We start from the raw sequence: 15,046 nt of genomic DNA, 5'->3' as shown, positions 1-15,046 counted from the left end.
AAGAACTGGGCATGTTTAGCCTGGAGAAGAGAAGATTGAGGGGAGACATGATAGCACTCTTCAAATACTTAAAAGGTTGTCACACAGAGGAGGGCCAGGATCTCTTCTCGATTCTCCCAGAGTGCAGGACACGGAATAACGGGCTCAAGTTAAAGGAAGCCAGATTCCAGATTCCTGACTGTTAGAGCAGTGCGACGGTGGAATCAGTTACCTAGGGAGGTTGTAGACTCTCCCACCCTAGAGGCCTTCAAGAGGCAGCTGGACAAGCATCTGTCAGGGAGGCTTTAGGGTGGATTCCTGCATTGAGCAGGGGGTTGGACTCGATGGCCTTGTAGGCCCCTTCCAACTCTGCTATTCTACGATTCTATGAAGACTGCGATCTGGTAGCCCAGTGGGACCCAGCGAGAATGAGACCCCCACCAGACACCATGACCCAAGCTCTGCACTCCACGCTTGCCAGGATGGCAACTGTAAGAGCTCAATGAGGACCACTTTGTTGGTTGAGAGGAAAAGAACTTTAATATTACTAAAGAATGCACCAGCCATGATTTCTATTAGGTTTCTAATTGTCCACATTGCATTGTACGCAATAATGTGTTTCGCTTGTTTCATCATCGCATAGATTTGTATTCCTTGATACCACTTGGGCGGTAAATGCATATTTTGTGGCACCACTTTGTGTTACTTGGCTTGAGAGACGTTTCAGGGACCACAACGCCAATATAAATTAATTCTTGATGCCCAAAACACTCAGCTGGATTTATGCATCCATCACTGAGCGGGGTCTGTCTTTTAAGGCCGTTGTGTTCTCTCTCTTGATCTGGTGAAACTCAGATACATTGTTCATGTTTAGGGAACAAGCTAGCTGGAGGGAGCAGGAAGGAGTTACCCGTCTTCGTGTCTCCTTGAGAGCTTTTTGGCCGGTTCCTGCTCTTCTCCTGTGCATCAATGCCAAGAACCACCACTGGATGAGACCGGGGAAGGCTCAGCATCCTGTCGCCCCATCAGCAAAGGGCCGGGTGAAAGGCGGACTGCCTTTGGACATGGAGATTTCCCCAAGAGACGGCCCCATGGATCCGTCCTTTCAAAGCCGTCTATCCCTCCGGGGCCATCAACGCAAAGCCCCGTATTCTCTCCCCCCCCCCACAGGGCCACTGGAGGAGGGCAAGGAGGAGCCGCCTACAAGGAGGGGGGAGGGAACGCTCTGCCCCTCCCCACGCAACTTTCTGTTAGCATTATCACACGTTTGGGCGGTTTGAGCCTGCTCTTGACCTCCCCTTCGAGGGAACACGCCCTGCCAAGCACCTGGGCATCGTGGCTGCCTTTGTTTCTGGCTTTTCCAGTTCTGCAACATCTGTTTCCAGATCAGGAGACCAGAATTCAAGCCTGCATTAGTCACATTTCTGTGTTGAAAGGGTTTTAATTCATTGGCTCCGTGAGCGTATTCTGGAACAGAAGGAAGGGGGAAGTGGCCTGAAGGGAGAGGGGTGCGTTCTGATCACGGTCGGCCTCCAAGAGCAGCGACTCAGGAACACGACGCACTTGGGCTGAAGACTGCCGCACTGCGAGGAAGACGCCCTCGGCTCCCACGAAAGGCTCAGCATTGCCAGCTAGGGACAAAGGGCCACTGCCCAGCCGTCAAGAAGGCAGCAGCAGAGGCAGGGCTCAGGGAGCCGCGCCAGGTGGACGATGCCACCGCTAAGGCTTCCCCCAAGCAACTGCAAGAGCAGCGCCCAGCCCGGCTCAAAGGCTACGGAGGGAGAGCCGAGGTGTGAATCGGGGGGAGGAGAAGCAGCCGACTGCTCGAGGCCTGCAAGAGAGCTGTTAAGACCCTTCCCACCAGCTGCCACCCTCCCAAGGATGAAAGGCTCCAGGAAGGTCTCCGTGGGCACCCTGAGAATCCCCTCCCCAGGCCTGGGCTTCTCTGCCCCAATCACCGAAGCACAGAGCGCTTGGGACCCACAGTCCTCCACTTCCACCACCACCACCACCACCACCGCCTCTGCCCATCCTGCCAAGGTGCTGAGAACACGGGCAGGGGAGGCAGCAACACCAGCCTGGGGAAGTGGAGCTCTGCAGCCACCGGTCAGCCCATAAGCGAGGAATGCCACCTCTGTCCGTAAGCCCTGTCACCGGCACACCCGCTCCACTATCCTGCTGCCACCAGCCCGGTCAGGGTCCCAGAAAGCGGCCAATTCCAGTGACGGGCAGCAACGAGGCCCAGCAGAAGCGCTACGCTGTCGTCATCCCCCCCCCGAAAGGGCTGGGCCCTCCTCTGTGAGGCCCTCCTTGGGCCTCTGCTGCCCCAGGGGCACCAGTGCCTGCTCCCGGGCAATGCCAAAGCAGGGCCACGGCCTAGTCCGCTCCGTGCCAGCGGTGCCAGGGCCAATCCAGGCCAGCTGTGCTCCTGGCTCACTGCAGCACACAGACGTCTTCCCCCTCCTCAGCGGCAGCTTGGGGGGCCTGAGGCGCCTCCTCCTCCTCCTGCAGCAGCGACATCTCTGCCCCACCCGCCAGTGTCTCCCGCAGCTCCAGCAGCAGATCCCGGCTCTCGCTGGGGGGCAAATTGCTGAGGTAGTACTGGGGGGCCAGTTCTGCCAGCCTGCAGGGAAAGAAGATTTACTGGGGGTGGGAGGATGTGGAGGAAGGGCAGAGAAGGACATCCATATTCCTCCCGACCCACCCCCCAAAAAGGAAGGAAGAGAAGAAAAGAAAAGAAGGCCCTCGCAGAGGATGGGGACAGGCAACAGCATGAAGATACACGCACCCCTCCCTCCCTCCGGCCCCACTAACTCTGACACTCACATCTTGGGCTGGATCTCAGAGACCACGCTCAGGCAATTGTCCTGAGAGATGGTGAACTCGTGGTAGAGCAGCCAGGGGGGAGGGCGCGGGGGTGGGCGCCGCAGCCGGTAGCAGCAGCCGGGGGGCAGCTGGGCCACGTGCTTGTGCGTCAGCAGCAGGTAGTTGCCGGAGCCATCGATGTCCTGGGCCACCTGGCGGGAGGAGGAGGGAGACGGGTGAGGGACTCACCAGCAGAGCACCCGGAGGGCGGCCTCAGTCGGCCTCAGCCGGCACAAGGCTGTGCGCCCTCTGGCAAAGCCCTTGCAGAATCACAGCGGACAGCCTGGAGCGGACAATCTTGGGCTGGATGGACCGAGGCTCGGCTGAGCTCAGCTGAGCCAACTGACATACTGACCTTCCTCCTCACACACCCACAAGCCTGCAACACACCGGAGGGTGGAAGGGCGGGGGGAGAGGGCTGTGCCAGGACTCCCAGCTCCAGGCTGGACCTTCTGAGCAACGCTCACCAAAGCTAGCGCCGCCTCCCGTCCGCCACTCTCTTGGAGACAGAACAGGGGGCATGCAGGTAAGGGAGCCCAGGCCATCCCTGGAGGGGGCAGGGGGAGGCCACGGGGCCCAGCAGAGTGGGGCCCATGCACTCCAAACCCTCACAACCCAGCAAGGCGCTGTGCCACTACTCCGCAGTCAGTCCAGGCCCCAATCCCCAGGCAAGCCAGGCAGCGCTCCGAGCCCACAGCCAGCTTCCAGTTCCGGTGCTCCCGGCACCGGACTCCACCCAGGCCCCGCGTGCCGGCAGCCCTACCTTGAGGAAGAAGCCCGAGAGCAGGGCCTGCGTCAGGCGGAGGACGTTGCTGTCTGAGCCAAAGGCTGGCGGGGAAATGGGCAGCTCGATCCGCTGCATGGCCTCCAGCAGCTCTGCCCGCACGGCCCCCGCCAGCCGCAGCGCAGCCTCGCTCACTGCGTGCTTCCGGCACCAGCTCTCCGGGTCGCTCTCTGCGGGGAGGAGGAGGAGGAGGAGGAGGAGGGTGTGCAAGGGGGCTGGAGCGTCCGCTAGCCCGCCCCTCGGAAAGCCCCCCCCCTCCCCTCCCCTCCCCGGCACTCACGCTGGTGGAAGGCGTGGAAGACGTTGATGAGGGTGAAGTGGTCCCCCGCGGGGTGCAGGAGGCCTCGCTGCCGGGCTGCCACCGCCTCCTCCCAGCGCGCCGCTGGAGTCACGAAGCAAGGCCAAGCTGTGGGGAGCAGGAAGCAAGTGAGGCCCGGAGCGGAGCAGGCGGCCCTTTCTTACTTTCGGCTTGGGGGCAGAGGCGGCCTCCAAGGGAAGCTCGGAGATGGCAACAAGGGAGAGGGCCTTTTCAGTGGTGGCCCCTGATTATGGAATGATCTCCGCAATGAGGCTCGCCTGGTGCCAACATTGTTATCTTTCAGGCACCAGGTCAAGACTTTGCTCTTCTCCCAGGCGCTTAACAACATATGCCTAGTTGTTTTTTTTAACTGACCCCAGAACAGCTGTTGTAAATGATATTGCTGCTTCTATGCTTTTAAATTGTTGTATATTTGTTTTTAACGTTCATTGTTTTTAACTTTTGTAAGCCACCCAGAGAGCTTCGGCTATGGGGCGGTATATAAATGTCATAAATAAATAAATATAAATTGGCCCCTGGGATCAGGTGGGGAGGCAAGGGCCCCTCCCTCCTTGCCGAGCAGCCCCGTCCCCAAAGGAGGCGGGGCTGAGCGACGGCCGTCTGCCCCTACCTGTCAGCATGGCGGCCAGCGTGAGCATCTCGTCCACACAGTCAAACTCACAGGAGGCCAGAAGGGCCTTGGCCAGCTGGGGGTCCAGGGGGAACTCCGACATGATGATGCCCACTTCGGAGAGGTTCCCGTCGTCATCCAAGGCGGCCAGGTAGTCCAGGTCTTCCAAGGCCTGCATGAGGGACTCAGGGGCTGGGCAGGAGTTGGGGGGTCAGGGGGGTCAGTGAGGCAGCTAGGCCCCAGCCGGCCCTTCTGCCTCCAAGCCCAGCACCCCTGCCCCAGCCTCCCCCTCCCTCGGGCCCCACACACCTGGCCTGTCGAGGAAGTCGCACTGCCCCATGTCCGCGATGTCCAGCCGCTTGAGGAGCAGCACCAGCCGGCTGAGCTCCGCCTCAGTGATGGGCGCCACAGGCAGGGCAGGGAGCCCCTCCTCGTAGAAGGCCTCGGAATAGAGGCGCAGGCAGGACCCTGCAGGGCAGAGGGACGAGGAGGGGGCACGGTGAAGTAGAGGGAGGGAGGGAGGGCGCTGTCGGGAGAGGCCTCCCCCCAGCCCCACGGGACTCACCTGGAGGGTCCCCCGCTGCCCTGAGCCTCCGAGCCTCTGCCTGCTTCTTGCTGATAGGGCGCAAGCCCTGAGACTCGGCCCGGATCCGCGGGTTGTAGACCTGCCCAGGGAAGAGCAGTGTGAGACTGAGGCAGAGGAGGGCCGGCCCGCTTCAGGGGGCACACGGTACAGATTGCCACAAGGAGCAATGCCCACGCGGGAGAAGCCACTGGGTCCCTGGAGACCCGGGGCACGGGAAGGAGGGAGGCCGCACTGCTCCGGCGGGCAGAGGCACGGGGCGAGCAAGACAGTGATCCTCCCAGGGGCCCCCTCCTCCGCCACCACAGCAGGGGTCCTGGCAGGTGGATGCCGCCCAGAGCGGAGCCCCCACCTGGCACACACACTCACGCTGCGCAGCTCCAGCCCGGTGTCAATGACGTGCCTGACGCTGCCCGCAGAGAAGGCGGCATCGCACAGCCAGTGGGTGACGAGGATCCTGCGTGGGCGGCCCCCGCCAGGCTGGCCTAGGCTGGCCTCGTACACCCTCTGGACGTCTCGCCCCACGCCCGGGTGAAGGGGCAGCACCAGCAGGGGGCCCAGGCTGGGATCCAAGGCCCCCGCCTCCACGCGGAGGGCCTCACAACACTCGCTGATCTCCTGCAAGGGGGCGGGGGGAGAGGAAAGACCTTTAGTGGCTGACGGGGGTGGGGGTGGGGGCTCCCCTTGCTCCACAAAGAGAAGCAAGGGGAGCTCCCCGAAGAGCCCCACAGACCTCCACGTCGGACAGGGAGATCGCTGCGCCAGGAGTCTGCTCAACCCTCTGTGGCCTGGGGGAGGGGCCTCCTGGGGACCACCAAAGGACCGGATTTGACCCCAGGCCGGAGGTTCAGCAGATGCGGTTTCAGGACTCCACCTCGTGCTGCAGCCTCAGAAAGACCAATCCGCTGAGCTCTGCCCACGCAGGGGCACCCCGTCCTGCCCGCCTGGGCCCTGCGCAGGAACTCTTGTGCGCCACCTACAGGGGGCCATCCCCACTCTGCAAGGCAGCCCCCCTTTTTGCCCTGAGCCCAAATCCTCAGGCCTGGACCCACCTGCTCGCCAGCCAGGAAGACCATGACGTCGCCAGGCTCCTTTTGCCGGTGGAGCTCCAGCACGGCCTGGCAGGCCGCCGAGACGTGCTTCCCTGGCACGGGCTCCTGGTACACCAAGCGCGGGGCCAGGCCAAGCCCCAGCACTTGGACCACAGGGGCATCCTGGCAGAAGCAGCGCAGCGGCTCCTCCAGCAGCGGCTCCGTCACCACCACCAGGCGCAGCTCCGGCCGCTGCCGCTGCACGTCCTTCAGTAGCCCCAGCAGCAGGTCCGTGGGCACCGTGCGCTCCTGGGCCTCGTCCAGCACCACCACCCCATACTGCCGCAAGAGCGGGTCGGACATCATCTCCCGCAGCAGGACCTCGTCTGAGCAGAACCTGCAACCCACATGCTGCCTGTTGGACACGTGCAGCTACTCTGCTTGGGCTCCCCTCTTGAGCAAGAGGATCCCAGCCCTGGCCCCACAATGCTCAGACCCTCCGGGAAAGGCTCAGGAGCCCTGGGGACACCCACCGCCCCGCCCCGCCCCTTTCCTTCCCCCTTCCTAGAGGTTCCTGCTGTGCTCCCAGCTCCCCCCCCCAAAAAAAAATACAACAGGCAGCTGAATCCAGGCAGCCGGCAGCACAGCCCTCCTTCCAGGAGTAAGCAGCCATTCCAGGATGCAGCCCATCTTCCAACCACCCAGGCTCAGGCCTCCATTTCGACCCGACCTTTGCCGCCCCCCTGCCCATCCCATCGCCAATTCCTTTCCTGCACAGCCGAACAAGAGACCCGGATCCGTGGCCGGCTTCCTCCTCCTCCTCCTCCGTACACTCTGTCCCCAAGGAAGTTTTGTATACTTTTTTAATGTTTACTGTTTTTAACTTTTGTAAACCGCCCAGAGAGCTTCGGCTATGGGGCAGTATATAAATGTAATAAATAAATAAATAAGCGGCAGGCTGCGTGCTGGCTCTCAGGTGTGCACGGGTCACAAATGCACAATGCGGCAGAGCATGATTTGCAGCCGAGCCAAAAGGGAGGCCTGCGCCACAAGACGGACCTCCCTCGCTTAAACAGGGCGGACGGGGCGCCTCTCTTCTGCTCCTCGCTTACCTGAGCAGCGTCTCTGAGGTGCAGCAGTCCTCGTAGGGCACGCCATAGCCCACTTCGTGGCCCACGTTGAGGTCCATCTCGTCTGCCACGCGCAATGCCAGGCTGAGGGCGGCCAGGCTGTGAGGCTGCGTGCAGACCACCTGCCCGTGGGCGAACTGCTGCGAGAGGGCATGCTCCGCGCACCACTGAGGCACCTGGGCAAGGGGGGGGGACAGGGGAGGTAAGGGGGGCGTGGCCGTCGCTCTTCCCCCGGGGGACAGCAGGCGGCCCGGCTCCTGCCCAACAACGACCGTGACAGGAGGGCAAGTATGCGTGAGGGGGAGCTCTGCCCCACCCTGAACCCAGGGAGCCACCAGCACCCTTGGCACCCCCAGGACTGCCTGCTCTGATGGGAGCAGCTCTGCCAAGATCTCCAGCAGAAGGTGGTGGGCTGCCCGAGACCCCTGCCAGGAGCTGAGTCTGGGGTCTTCTGCATGCCAAGCCCAGGCGCTGCTGCCTCCGAGCTATGACAGCCACCCACCTGGCCCCAATGCAAATGCTAACTCTCAGTTTCAATCCCTTTCTCTGTAAAAATGGAAGTAACAGGGACATGTCTGAGAGAGATTGGGGAAGGCGAGCAAAGTAAGGACTGCAAAGCCAAGACCCTTGGGGAAAAGGCAGGCAGGGAGGGGGAGAGGGAAAAGGCAGGCAGGGAGGGGGAGAGAGATTTCTTCCGCAAAACACTGCGGCAGAGCGGAGGGGCACCACAGGCATCCAAGCCCGAAGACAGCAAATCATCATTCATAAGTTTATTGTGCTAGCTGAAGGCCATGAGAAATACATCTGTAGAAGAACATACAGCTATAGAAGTACACAATAGTTTCGAATAACCAAGAGAACCATACAGACAACCTTAAGTTTGCGATGACTAAAGCTCTCATTTCGCTCAGCACTCTGAGTCTCCATGGCAGACAGCAAGTCCAAGCAAGATGGGAGCCCTGGCAGAGCACCCCCCCTTCTCTCCCCCCGCCCCTGGATGGAGAGAGATCGGGACTTCGCAGGCGGGTTTTCCGGGCTGCCAGCTAGGGGCACAGGAGGCCTCACGTCAACCACAAAGGCACATCCCAGGCACAAGTCCTCTCAAAGCGTGCCACAGGGCCCCGTCCAACCTGGGCCCCGGAGAGACCTCTTCAGAGACCAGAAGAGGGCTGGGATGCTGCGGAAACCCCGACAGGTGGGGAAGAGCCTGCAGTAGACCGAGGCCCCCCTCGGGGCTCTTCCTCCAAGCAGCGTGAGCGCCTGCTCCTGCCAGGCCGCTCCCTGGGCCAGACCTGCTTAGCTGCAGCAGAACTGCGCTGGGAGCTGCCACATGACCAGGGCCGATCCGGAACCCAGCACTTGTGGCTGCACCCCATGCCTGCTACCCTGACACGACAGACCCACAGGAACATCCCTCCAAAGGGAAACTCTGTAATGGGGAACCTGAAATTTCCCAGCCCCCAGGGGAGCCCAAAAGAGCCTCGCCGGTATCGGCGAAGAGTCGTCTGCAACGATCCCCTTCTGGTGCTGCTGGGCACACCGGGCGGCACGTGCTCCAGCATTTAAATGCAGGGGATGAGTTTGCTGTCCGTCACTGCTGGCCAAACAAGGGGCTGCTATTGGAAGGGAGGGGGTGGCAAGCCCCAGTTAACTCTTTCCTCCTCTGCCCCCCTCCCCCATGCCCACCAGCACGCAAGGAAGCCAGGCAAGCCTCTGCTGGGAGGAGGCTCGAGGTCAGGCCCTCCTCCTGCATAGCCCACAGCTCTGCTCTTGTGAGAAGGCTGCAAGAAGACGTGCTCTGCAGGAAAAGGTCCCCACCCAGGCCAAAGTCTGCCTCCCGCCCTTCGGCTTACACTGCCATGTCAGGAAAGGCTCTGTCCACGTGGCCAAGGGCTCCCCACACCGTTTTTTCCGCGTGGCTCTCCCACCAGAGGTGGCTGCTTCAGAGCAGGCCACTGCCGCCCAGCCCAAGGCCAGGGCTAAGGTCAGCTCTGTGACCTGGAAAGGCCAAAGTGGGTGGCAAGTTAAGGGGAAACAAGCCAGCCCCCCACCAAGGGCGAGGAGAGCTGTGCCACAAAAGCTCCGTCCCACAGACCCACGTCCGCATTCCCAGAGGTTGTGACAAGACCACAGCTCTGCTGGTGACAGAGCGCCTGTCCGGCATGCAGAAAGTCCCAGGTTCAACCCCTGGCCAGAGTTGCAGTTACGGAGATCTCTGGCATCCAGGCTAGAAAAGGCCTCTCTCCGCGAGGGACCCACCCAAGGGTCAAAAAAGGGGCCAAGAGGCCTAAGCTCACAGGAGGGCTAAGGGCACAGCCCCCCACCCCAGCCCACTGACCTGAGTGCTCTTGCCAGTGCCTGGCTCCCCAGAGACCAGGACGATGCCAGCGCCCCCTTCCAGGTGCTCCATGAAGACGTACTTGGCCCCCCAGACGGGGAGGGTGCGGCGCTGGTGCAGCAGCTCATAGTAGCGAGAGGAGAAGGGCAGCCCATCGTACGGGTTCACCTCCAAGTCCCCATCGCAGCCCACAGACAAGCCTTCAGCCTGCTGCTGCTGCTGGTCGAGGTCCTCCTCTTCCTCATCCAGGAGGGAGCTCAGCCCCTCTGCCTGATGTGGGAGGCTGGGGGAGCCTTCCGCTTCCGCCATGAAGAAGAGGCCCTACTCGGGGTCCCCCAGGAAGCCTGCAAAGAGGAGGGCAGGAGTCAGAAGGGTCCCGGGGTGGCCACAGACCCATGTGGAGGGGTGGGGGGAGAATGTCTGCTGGGGAGGGAGGGGCGCCCCTGCCTGCAAAGCCCCGGGGTGGGTGGGGCCCCCGATGCGCCTGCAGCTCTGCTCGCCAGGCCCCGCCCTCCAGAGCGCTTGGGCCCCTCAGGAAAGGAGCCACGAAGGTCGGGGGGGGGGCGGGAGGAGGGGAGCCGCTCCCTGCCTTCCCTCAGTCTGGGGGGCCCCGGCTGCGCTCCCCGCGGGCGCTGCTGCGTGATTGCATCATGACGCAGGAACGCGCGCTCTGCCCGGGCTGCCCTGCATCCCCCCCCCGCAGCGCCATTTCTGGAGGGGGGGCGCGGGAGAAGCCTCTCAGAGCGCTGCGCTCAGCGCCTCCGGGGAGGCCACGAGCCTGCCCGGTCACGGGAGGGGGGCGGGGGGCTGGCAAGAGCGAGCCAGGTGTGTGTGTCGATGCTAGGCCTCCCACCTGGGTGTGGCTGCGGGGGCGGGAAGGGGAGGCCGATGCTGGGTCTTCTCTCCCCCCCGCGCCGCCGCCGCCTCTGCCTCTGCCTGCGGGGAAGCGCCAGGAGCTTCCTGGTGGCGCCGGTCAGAGCGGGCGGGTCCGCTCCCTGCGGCAGACACGTCAGCCAGGGCAAGGCGGGGGCCCGGCCGGGCTTGCTCCCCCCCCCTCGCCGGAGGGGCAGTGGCGCCCGCCCCGCCCCGCCCCGCCTCGCGAGCGCAGGTGCTGCCTGGGTTCCCACCGGCACAGGGGAGGCGGAACGGGAGGGGGTTCCACTCCCCGCCGCCGCGGCGGCCCCCCCTACCTGCGCCGTCGCACCTTGCTGGCGGGGGTGGGGCGAGGGGCGTCACGTGAGCCCCGGGGGCGGGGCCCAGAGCCATTTCCGGCCCCGCTCCCACCTCCCGTGACGTCAGGCACACCTGCCTGCGCGGGGGCGTATCCCCTTCCCGCCAGCCACTCACGTCTCCCCCCGTCCGCCGAGCCCCGCCCCCTCGGCCCCCTGACCTTCCCACCCCCAACCGTCCTGGGGCGCCATTTGCCCCGCCCTGAGCTTCGAGCCCCTCCGCCGTGGGCCGCCCGGCCATGGCTGCCGCCCCCGCCCCTCCCCCGCCCCGTCGGCCCTGCGGTGTCGGCCCCTGGCGCCCTCCGCTCGGGCCCTGGGCACTGGGCGAGGGCGGGAAGGAGGCGCCGGCCGGGCAGACAGACGGACACCGGGCTGCCTCCGTTTCGTGGCGCCCTCCGCGCCCTCCCGGCGCCAGGTTCACGGCCTTTGGGCCCCAGGCACAGCCGGCTTCCCCTTCCCTGCGCTTCTATCGAGGGCCCCGGGGCGCAGACCAGGGCCGATGCCTGCCGTCAGGCGGAGCCCAGTGCGCCGGAGGACCTGGTTCTGTGGCCTCGACTGGGGCTCCGGAGGCGCGGGCGAGGGGCTCGAGGCTGTGGGCCCAGGCGCTGCCGCCTTCTTGACCCGGCCGGAGGGGCCTGGCAGGCTGGGGCCGCGGGTGCGAGAGGGCCGCCCCGGAGGGAGCTGCTCAGGGCAGTCCGTCGCCCCTGTGCCCTTCCTAGGCGAGGGCGGTGGCGGCTGCGCCTCTGCAGAGGCCCTGGGGCGGGCAGGGGGGGAGGGATTACGCCACTCCTGCCCTGGTACGGAGCCTGCTGTGGCCACCCTGACAGGGGACCCTGATCAGCGCAAAGGGGTCGGTGGGGCGGAGGGCGACCCAGTTGCTTTCCCTCCATCTCTCAGCGGCATTTGATGCTGTGGACCGCCTTATCTTTCTGGACTGGTTCTGGGCATTGGGGACAACGCTGTTGCCATGGTTCCACTCCTAGCTGCAGGGTCATGCCCAGAGGATACCCTCGGGTGACCATACCTCAGGCCTGTGGCAATGAAGTTGTGAGCTCCGTCGGGATTCCGTTCTGTCCCCAGTGATGCTCAGCAACTATGTGAGCGTGTGTGCGTGTGTGTCATCACTAGCCAGTTTGGAGCAAAGCCTCGGCTGCTACACAGCTGCACCCCTTCCTAGAGTTGCAGCGCTGGTAACTTCGAGGCGCGACTTCTGCAATGCCCTCCACATAGGGCTTCCTTTGTGCCTAGTCCAGAAACTTCAACTGGTGCAAAATAGGGCAGCCAGGTTGGTCACTGGTAAACCTAGGGGTGGCCATATTACACCAACTCTAAAATCACTTCATTGGCTGCCAATTAGTGTCTGGGTGAAGGACAAAGTGTTGGTCATTACCTTTAAAGCCCTACATGGTTTGGGTCCAGGTTACCTGCGGGATAGCCTTATCCCGTACAATCTGCCCCACACACTCAGGTCCTCTAGGAAGAATTTACTACAGTCAGCCAAAACAAGGCTGACAACTGTTACCCAGAAGACCTTCTCTTCTGCTGCTCCCAGGCTGTGGAATGGCCTGCAGGGAGAGATCAGCCGACTTAACGGTCTTTCTGAATTTAAAAAAGCTATAAAGACTGATCTTTTCCGGCAGGCCTACCCAGTCGACTTTTAAGATATTTGACTGTGATTTTAATATTGTATTAGTTTTATACGTTTTAATCAGTTTTATGTATTTTATGGTATTTGTATCTAATGTTGTTCTCCCCACCTCAATCCAGAGGGAGAGGTGGTTAAGAAATAAAATTATTATTATTATTATTATTCCTCATATTATTTTTCTGTAGCATCTAAGTCAGGGGAGGCCATACAAGCTCTGGATCAGGGGCAGGATGAGGGCTAATAAGCTGAATCCTGACAAGATGGGGGCTGTAACAAAGCGCTCCCAAATTCTGCTGTTTGGGGGAGAAGGGGCCTCTCTCTGGATGGGGATGGGTGTGGTTTTTTTGGTCTTGGAAAACAGCATTGAGTATTGAGGCCTTGAATGTCCCAAATGAAGATGCAGACCTTGCAAACAACTTTCTGGCCAGCTCCTATGCTTTGATTGCCTTAATTTTTTGTTGCTAATAATTGTAAATTTCAAATCTTGCCTCAGGATAACAAACACAGAAGCCCCCAGCATGAAATATTTTTCTAACCTTCTTGTTTAAGCTAAATGGAAGGAGCAACAGTGTTATAATTTTAAACTGCAGTAAAAGTTTTAATCCTGAGTGGTACTCAGGGTCTGCTTAGAAGTGTTATTGTTGCCAAACCATTTGGGAACAATGATCCCAGCACCATCAAGCCAAACATGTACCGGAGAGGGAAATTGCCCTGAAAGCCCAACACAGACACTTTTAATTTCACAGAAGCGGGATTTTCTCAAAAGTGAGGCAATTTGTCAAAAGGAAATTGAAAGGGGGAATCAGAAAGATCAAATCCCCCAGGAAGCTTACAGGTTATTAAAACAACAACACTATAATAGACTTGTGGGGAAATGTATGTGACATTTGAAAATGTGTGAGTATCATAGAATTGTGGGGTTGGAAGGGACCACAAGGATCATCTAGTCCAACCCTCTGCAATGTGCAGGAAAAACAGTTAAACCATCCCTGAGCGGTGACTGTCCAGCCTCTTCTTAGAAACCTCCAGAGATGGAGAATCCACAACCTCCGTAGGTAGACTCTTGCTGTCAGATCTTGCTGTCAGAAAGTTTTTTCCTTATATTTAATCAAAATCTGGTAACTGTAACTCCTTGTTTACAGGAGTTTACCTGTAAGCAAGGACTGCCTTGCTTACAGGTAAAGCTCCAGCCGGCCAGAGGCAGCGCCTCGGCGACGTGCAGAGTGCGTCGCCGTGTCGCACAGAGGAGCCACCCTGTTTTGAAGAACACCAGCTGACCAGCAACAAACAGCAATTTCTTAAAAAACTTTTAATCAATTTTTAAATAATTTTTAATATGTGCCTGGGGAGCTCTGGGGAATATGGGGGTGCCTGCATAACTGTGGTCACGGGTAGGGGGAGGTATGGTGCTGGGGGAGGAACAAGCCAGATGAGGAGAAGAGGGAACAGATTCCTTACAGCTATCCCCTCTTCTAGTCCTTCCCCCAACCAGATGGTTCCTGGCGGCCCTATCAGCTTGCTCTCGGGTCTGGTGGTGCTGCTGCTGAATGCCAGGTCAGTCCAAAACAAAATCTCTCTCATCCATGATCTGATTGTGGATGAGGGGGCTGACCTGGTATGCATCACTGAGACCTGGGTGGGGGAACTGGGAGGGGTTGCTCTCACCCAGCTCTGCCCTCCTGGGTACTCGGTGCAGCACCAGCACAGACTCGAGGGCCGGGGAGGGGGGGTTGCCGTGGGCTATAGGAATACAATTTCCCTCTTTAGGCTTCCTGTACAGTCGAGTGCTGATCTTGAGTGTCTGTACTGTGTGTTGGGTACTCGAGACAGATTAGGGATTCTGTTGGTGTACCGTCCACCCCGCTGCCCCACAGTCTCCCTGCCTGAGCTGACGGAGGTTGTCTCGGACCTGGTGTTGAGAACCCCCAGGATGGTGTTTCTGGGGGATCTCAACTTCCATGCTGAGGCTGCTGTATCTGGAGCAGCTCAGGACTTCATGGCTGCCATGACAACCATGGGGCTGTCTCAACATGTCATCGGCCCAACACATGCAAAGGGGCACACGCTTGATCTGGTTTTCTCGACTGGACAGGAGGATGGCGATCTGGAAGTGGGGGAACTAACATCTACCCCCTTGTCATGGTCAGATCACTTCCTACTGAGGTTTAGACTCTCGGCGGCCTTTCCCCTCTGCAAGGGTGGGGGGCCTATTAAAATGGTCCACCCCCGGAGGCTAATGGACTCCGATGGATTCCAGAGGGCTCTGGGGGATTTTCCTGCTGATATGGCCGGTGCTCCTGTCGAAGCCCAGGTCGCTCTGTGGAATGCAGAGATGACTCGGGCGGTTGACACGATCGCGCCCAAGCGCCCTCTCCCTCTGAGCAGAGCCCGGTCAGCTCCTTGGTATACACCTGAGCTGAGGGTGATGAAGCAAGAGGGGAGACAGCTAGAACGCAGGTGGAGGAAAACTCGTGCTGGGTCTGATCGAACACGGGTTAGAGCTCACTATCGAGCCTACTCTGTGGCGGTG

The 15,046-nt window shown here is 60.7% G+C and overlaps 2 protein-coding genes across 5 annotated transcripts in view; both read right to left on the bottom strand.

Annotated features, from left to right (window-relative positions):
- Window positions 1-15,046, bottom strand: part of LOXL3 (lysyl oxidase like 3) — a 281,633-nt gene that overhangs the window by 159,098 nt on the left and 107,489 nt on the right. The window lies entirely within an intron of this gene.
- DQX1 (DEAQ-box RNA dependent ATPase 1) lies at window positions 493-10,867 on the bottom strand. Of its 2 annotated transcripts, none has more exons than XM_063135247.1 (12): window positions 10,830-10,867; window positions 9,640-9,983; window positions 7,284-7,477; window positions 6,193-6,568; window positions 5,510-5,758; window positions 5,123-5,222; window positions 4,867-5,025; window positions 4,558-4,749; window positions 3,909-4,034; window positions 3,608-3,798; window positions 2,806-2,996; window positions 493-2,602 (listed from the first exon to the last, which is right to left on the bottom strand). In XM_063135247.1, exons 2-12 carry the CDS (start codon window positions 9,946-9,948, stop codon window positions 2,413-2,415), a joined length of 2,277 nt encoding a protein of 758 aa, XP_062991317.1. In that variant the 5' UTR covers window positions 9,949-9,983; window positions 10,830-10,867; the 3' UTR covers window positions 493-2,412. The 2 variants fall into 2 exon arrangements, with proteins under 2 accessions (XP_062991317.1, XP_062991318.1); XM_063135248.1 differs by lacking the exon at window positions 10,830-10,867 and adding an exon at window positions 10,493-10,547.

Source organism: Elgaria multicarinata, chromosome 10, assembly GCF_023053635.1.
Source record: "Elgaria multicarinata webbii isolate HBS135686 ecotype San Diego chromosome 10, rElgMul1.1.pri, whole genome shotgun sequence".
Lineage (NCBI taxonomy): Eukaryota > Metazoa > Chordata > Lepidosauria > Squamata > Anguidae > Elgaria > Elgaria multicarinata.
This window is presented reverse-complemented; position numbering and strand designations above follow the sequence as displayed.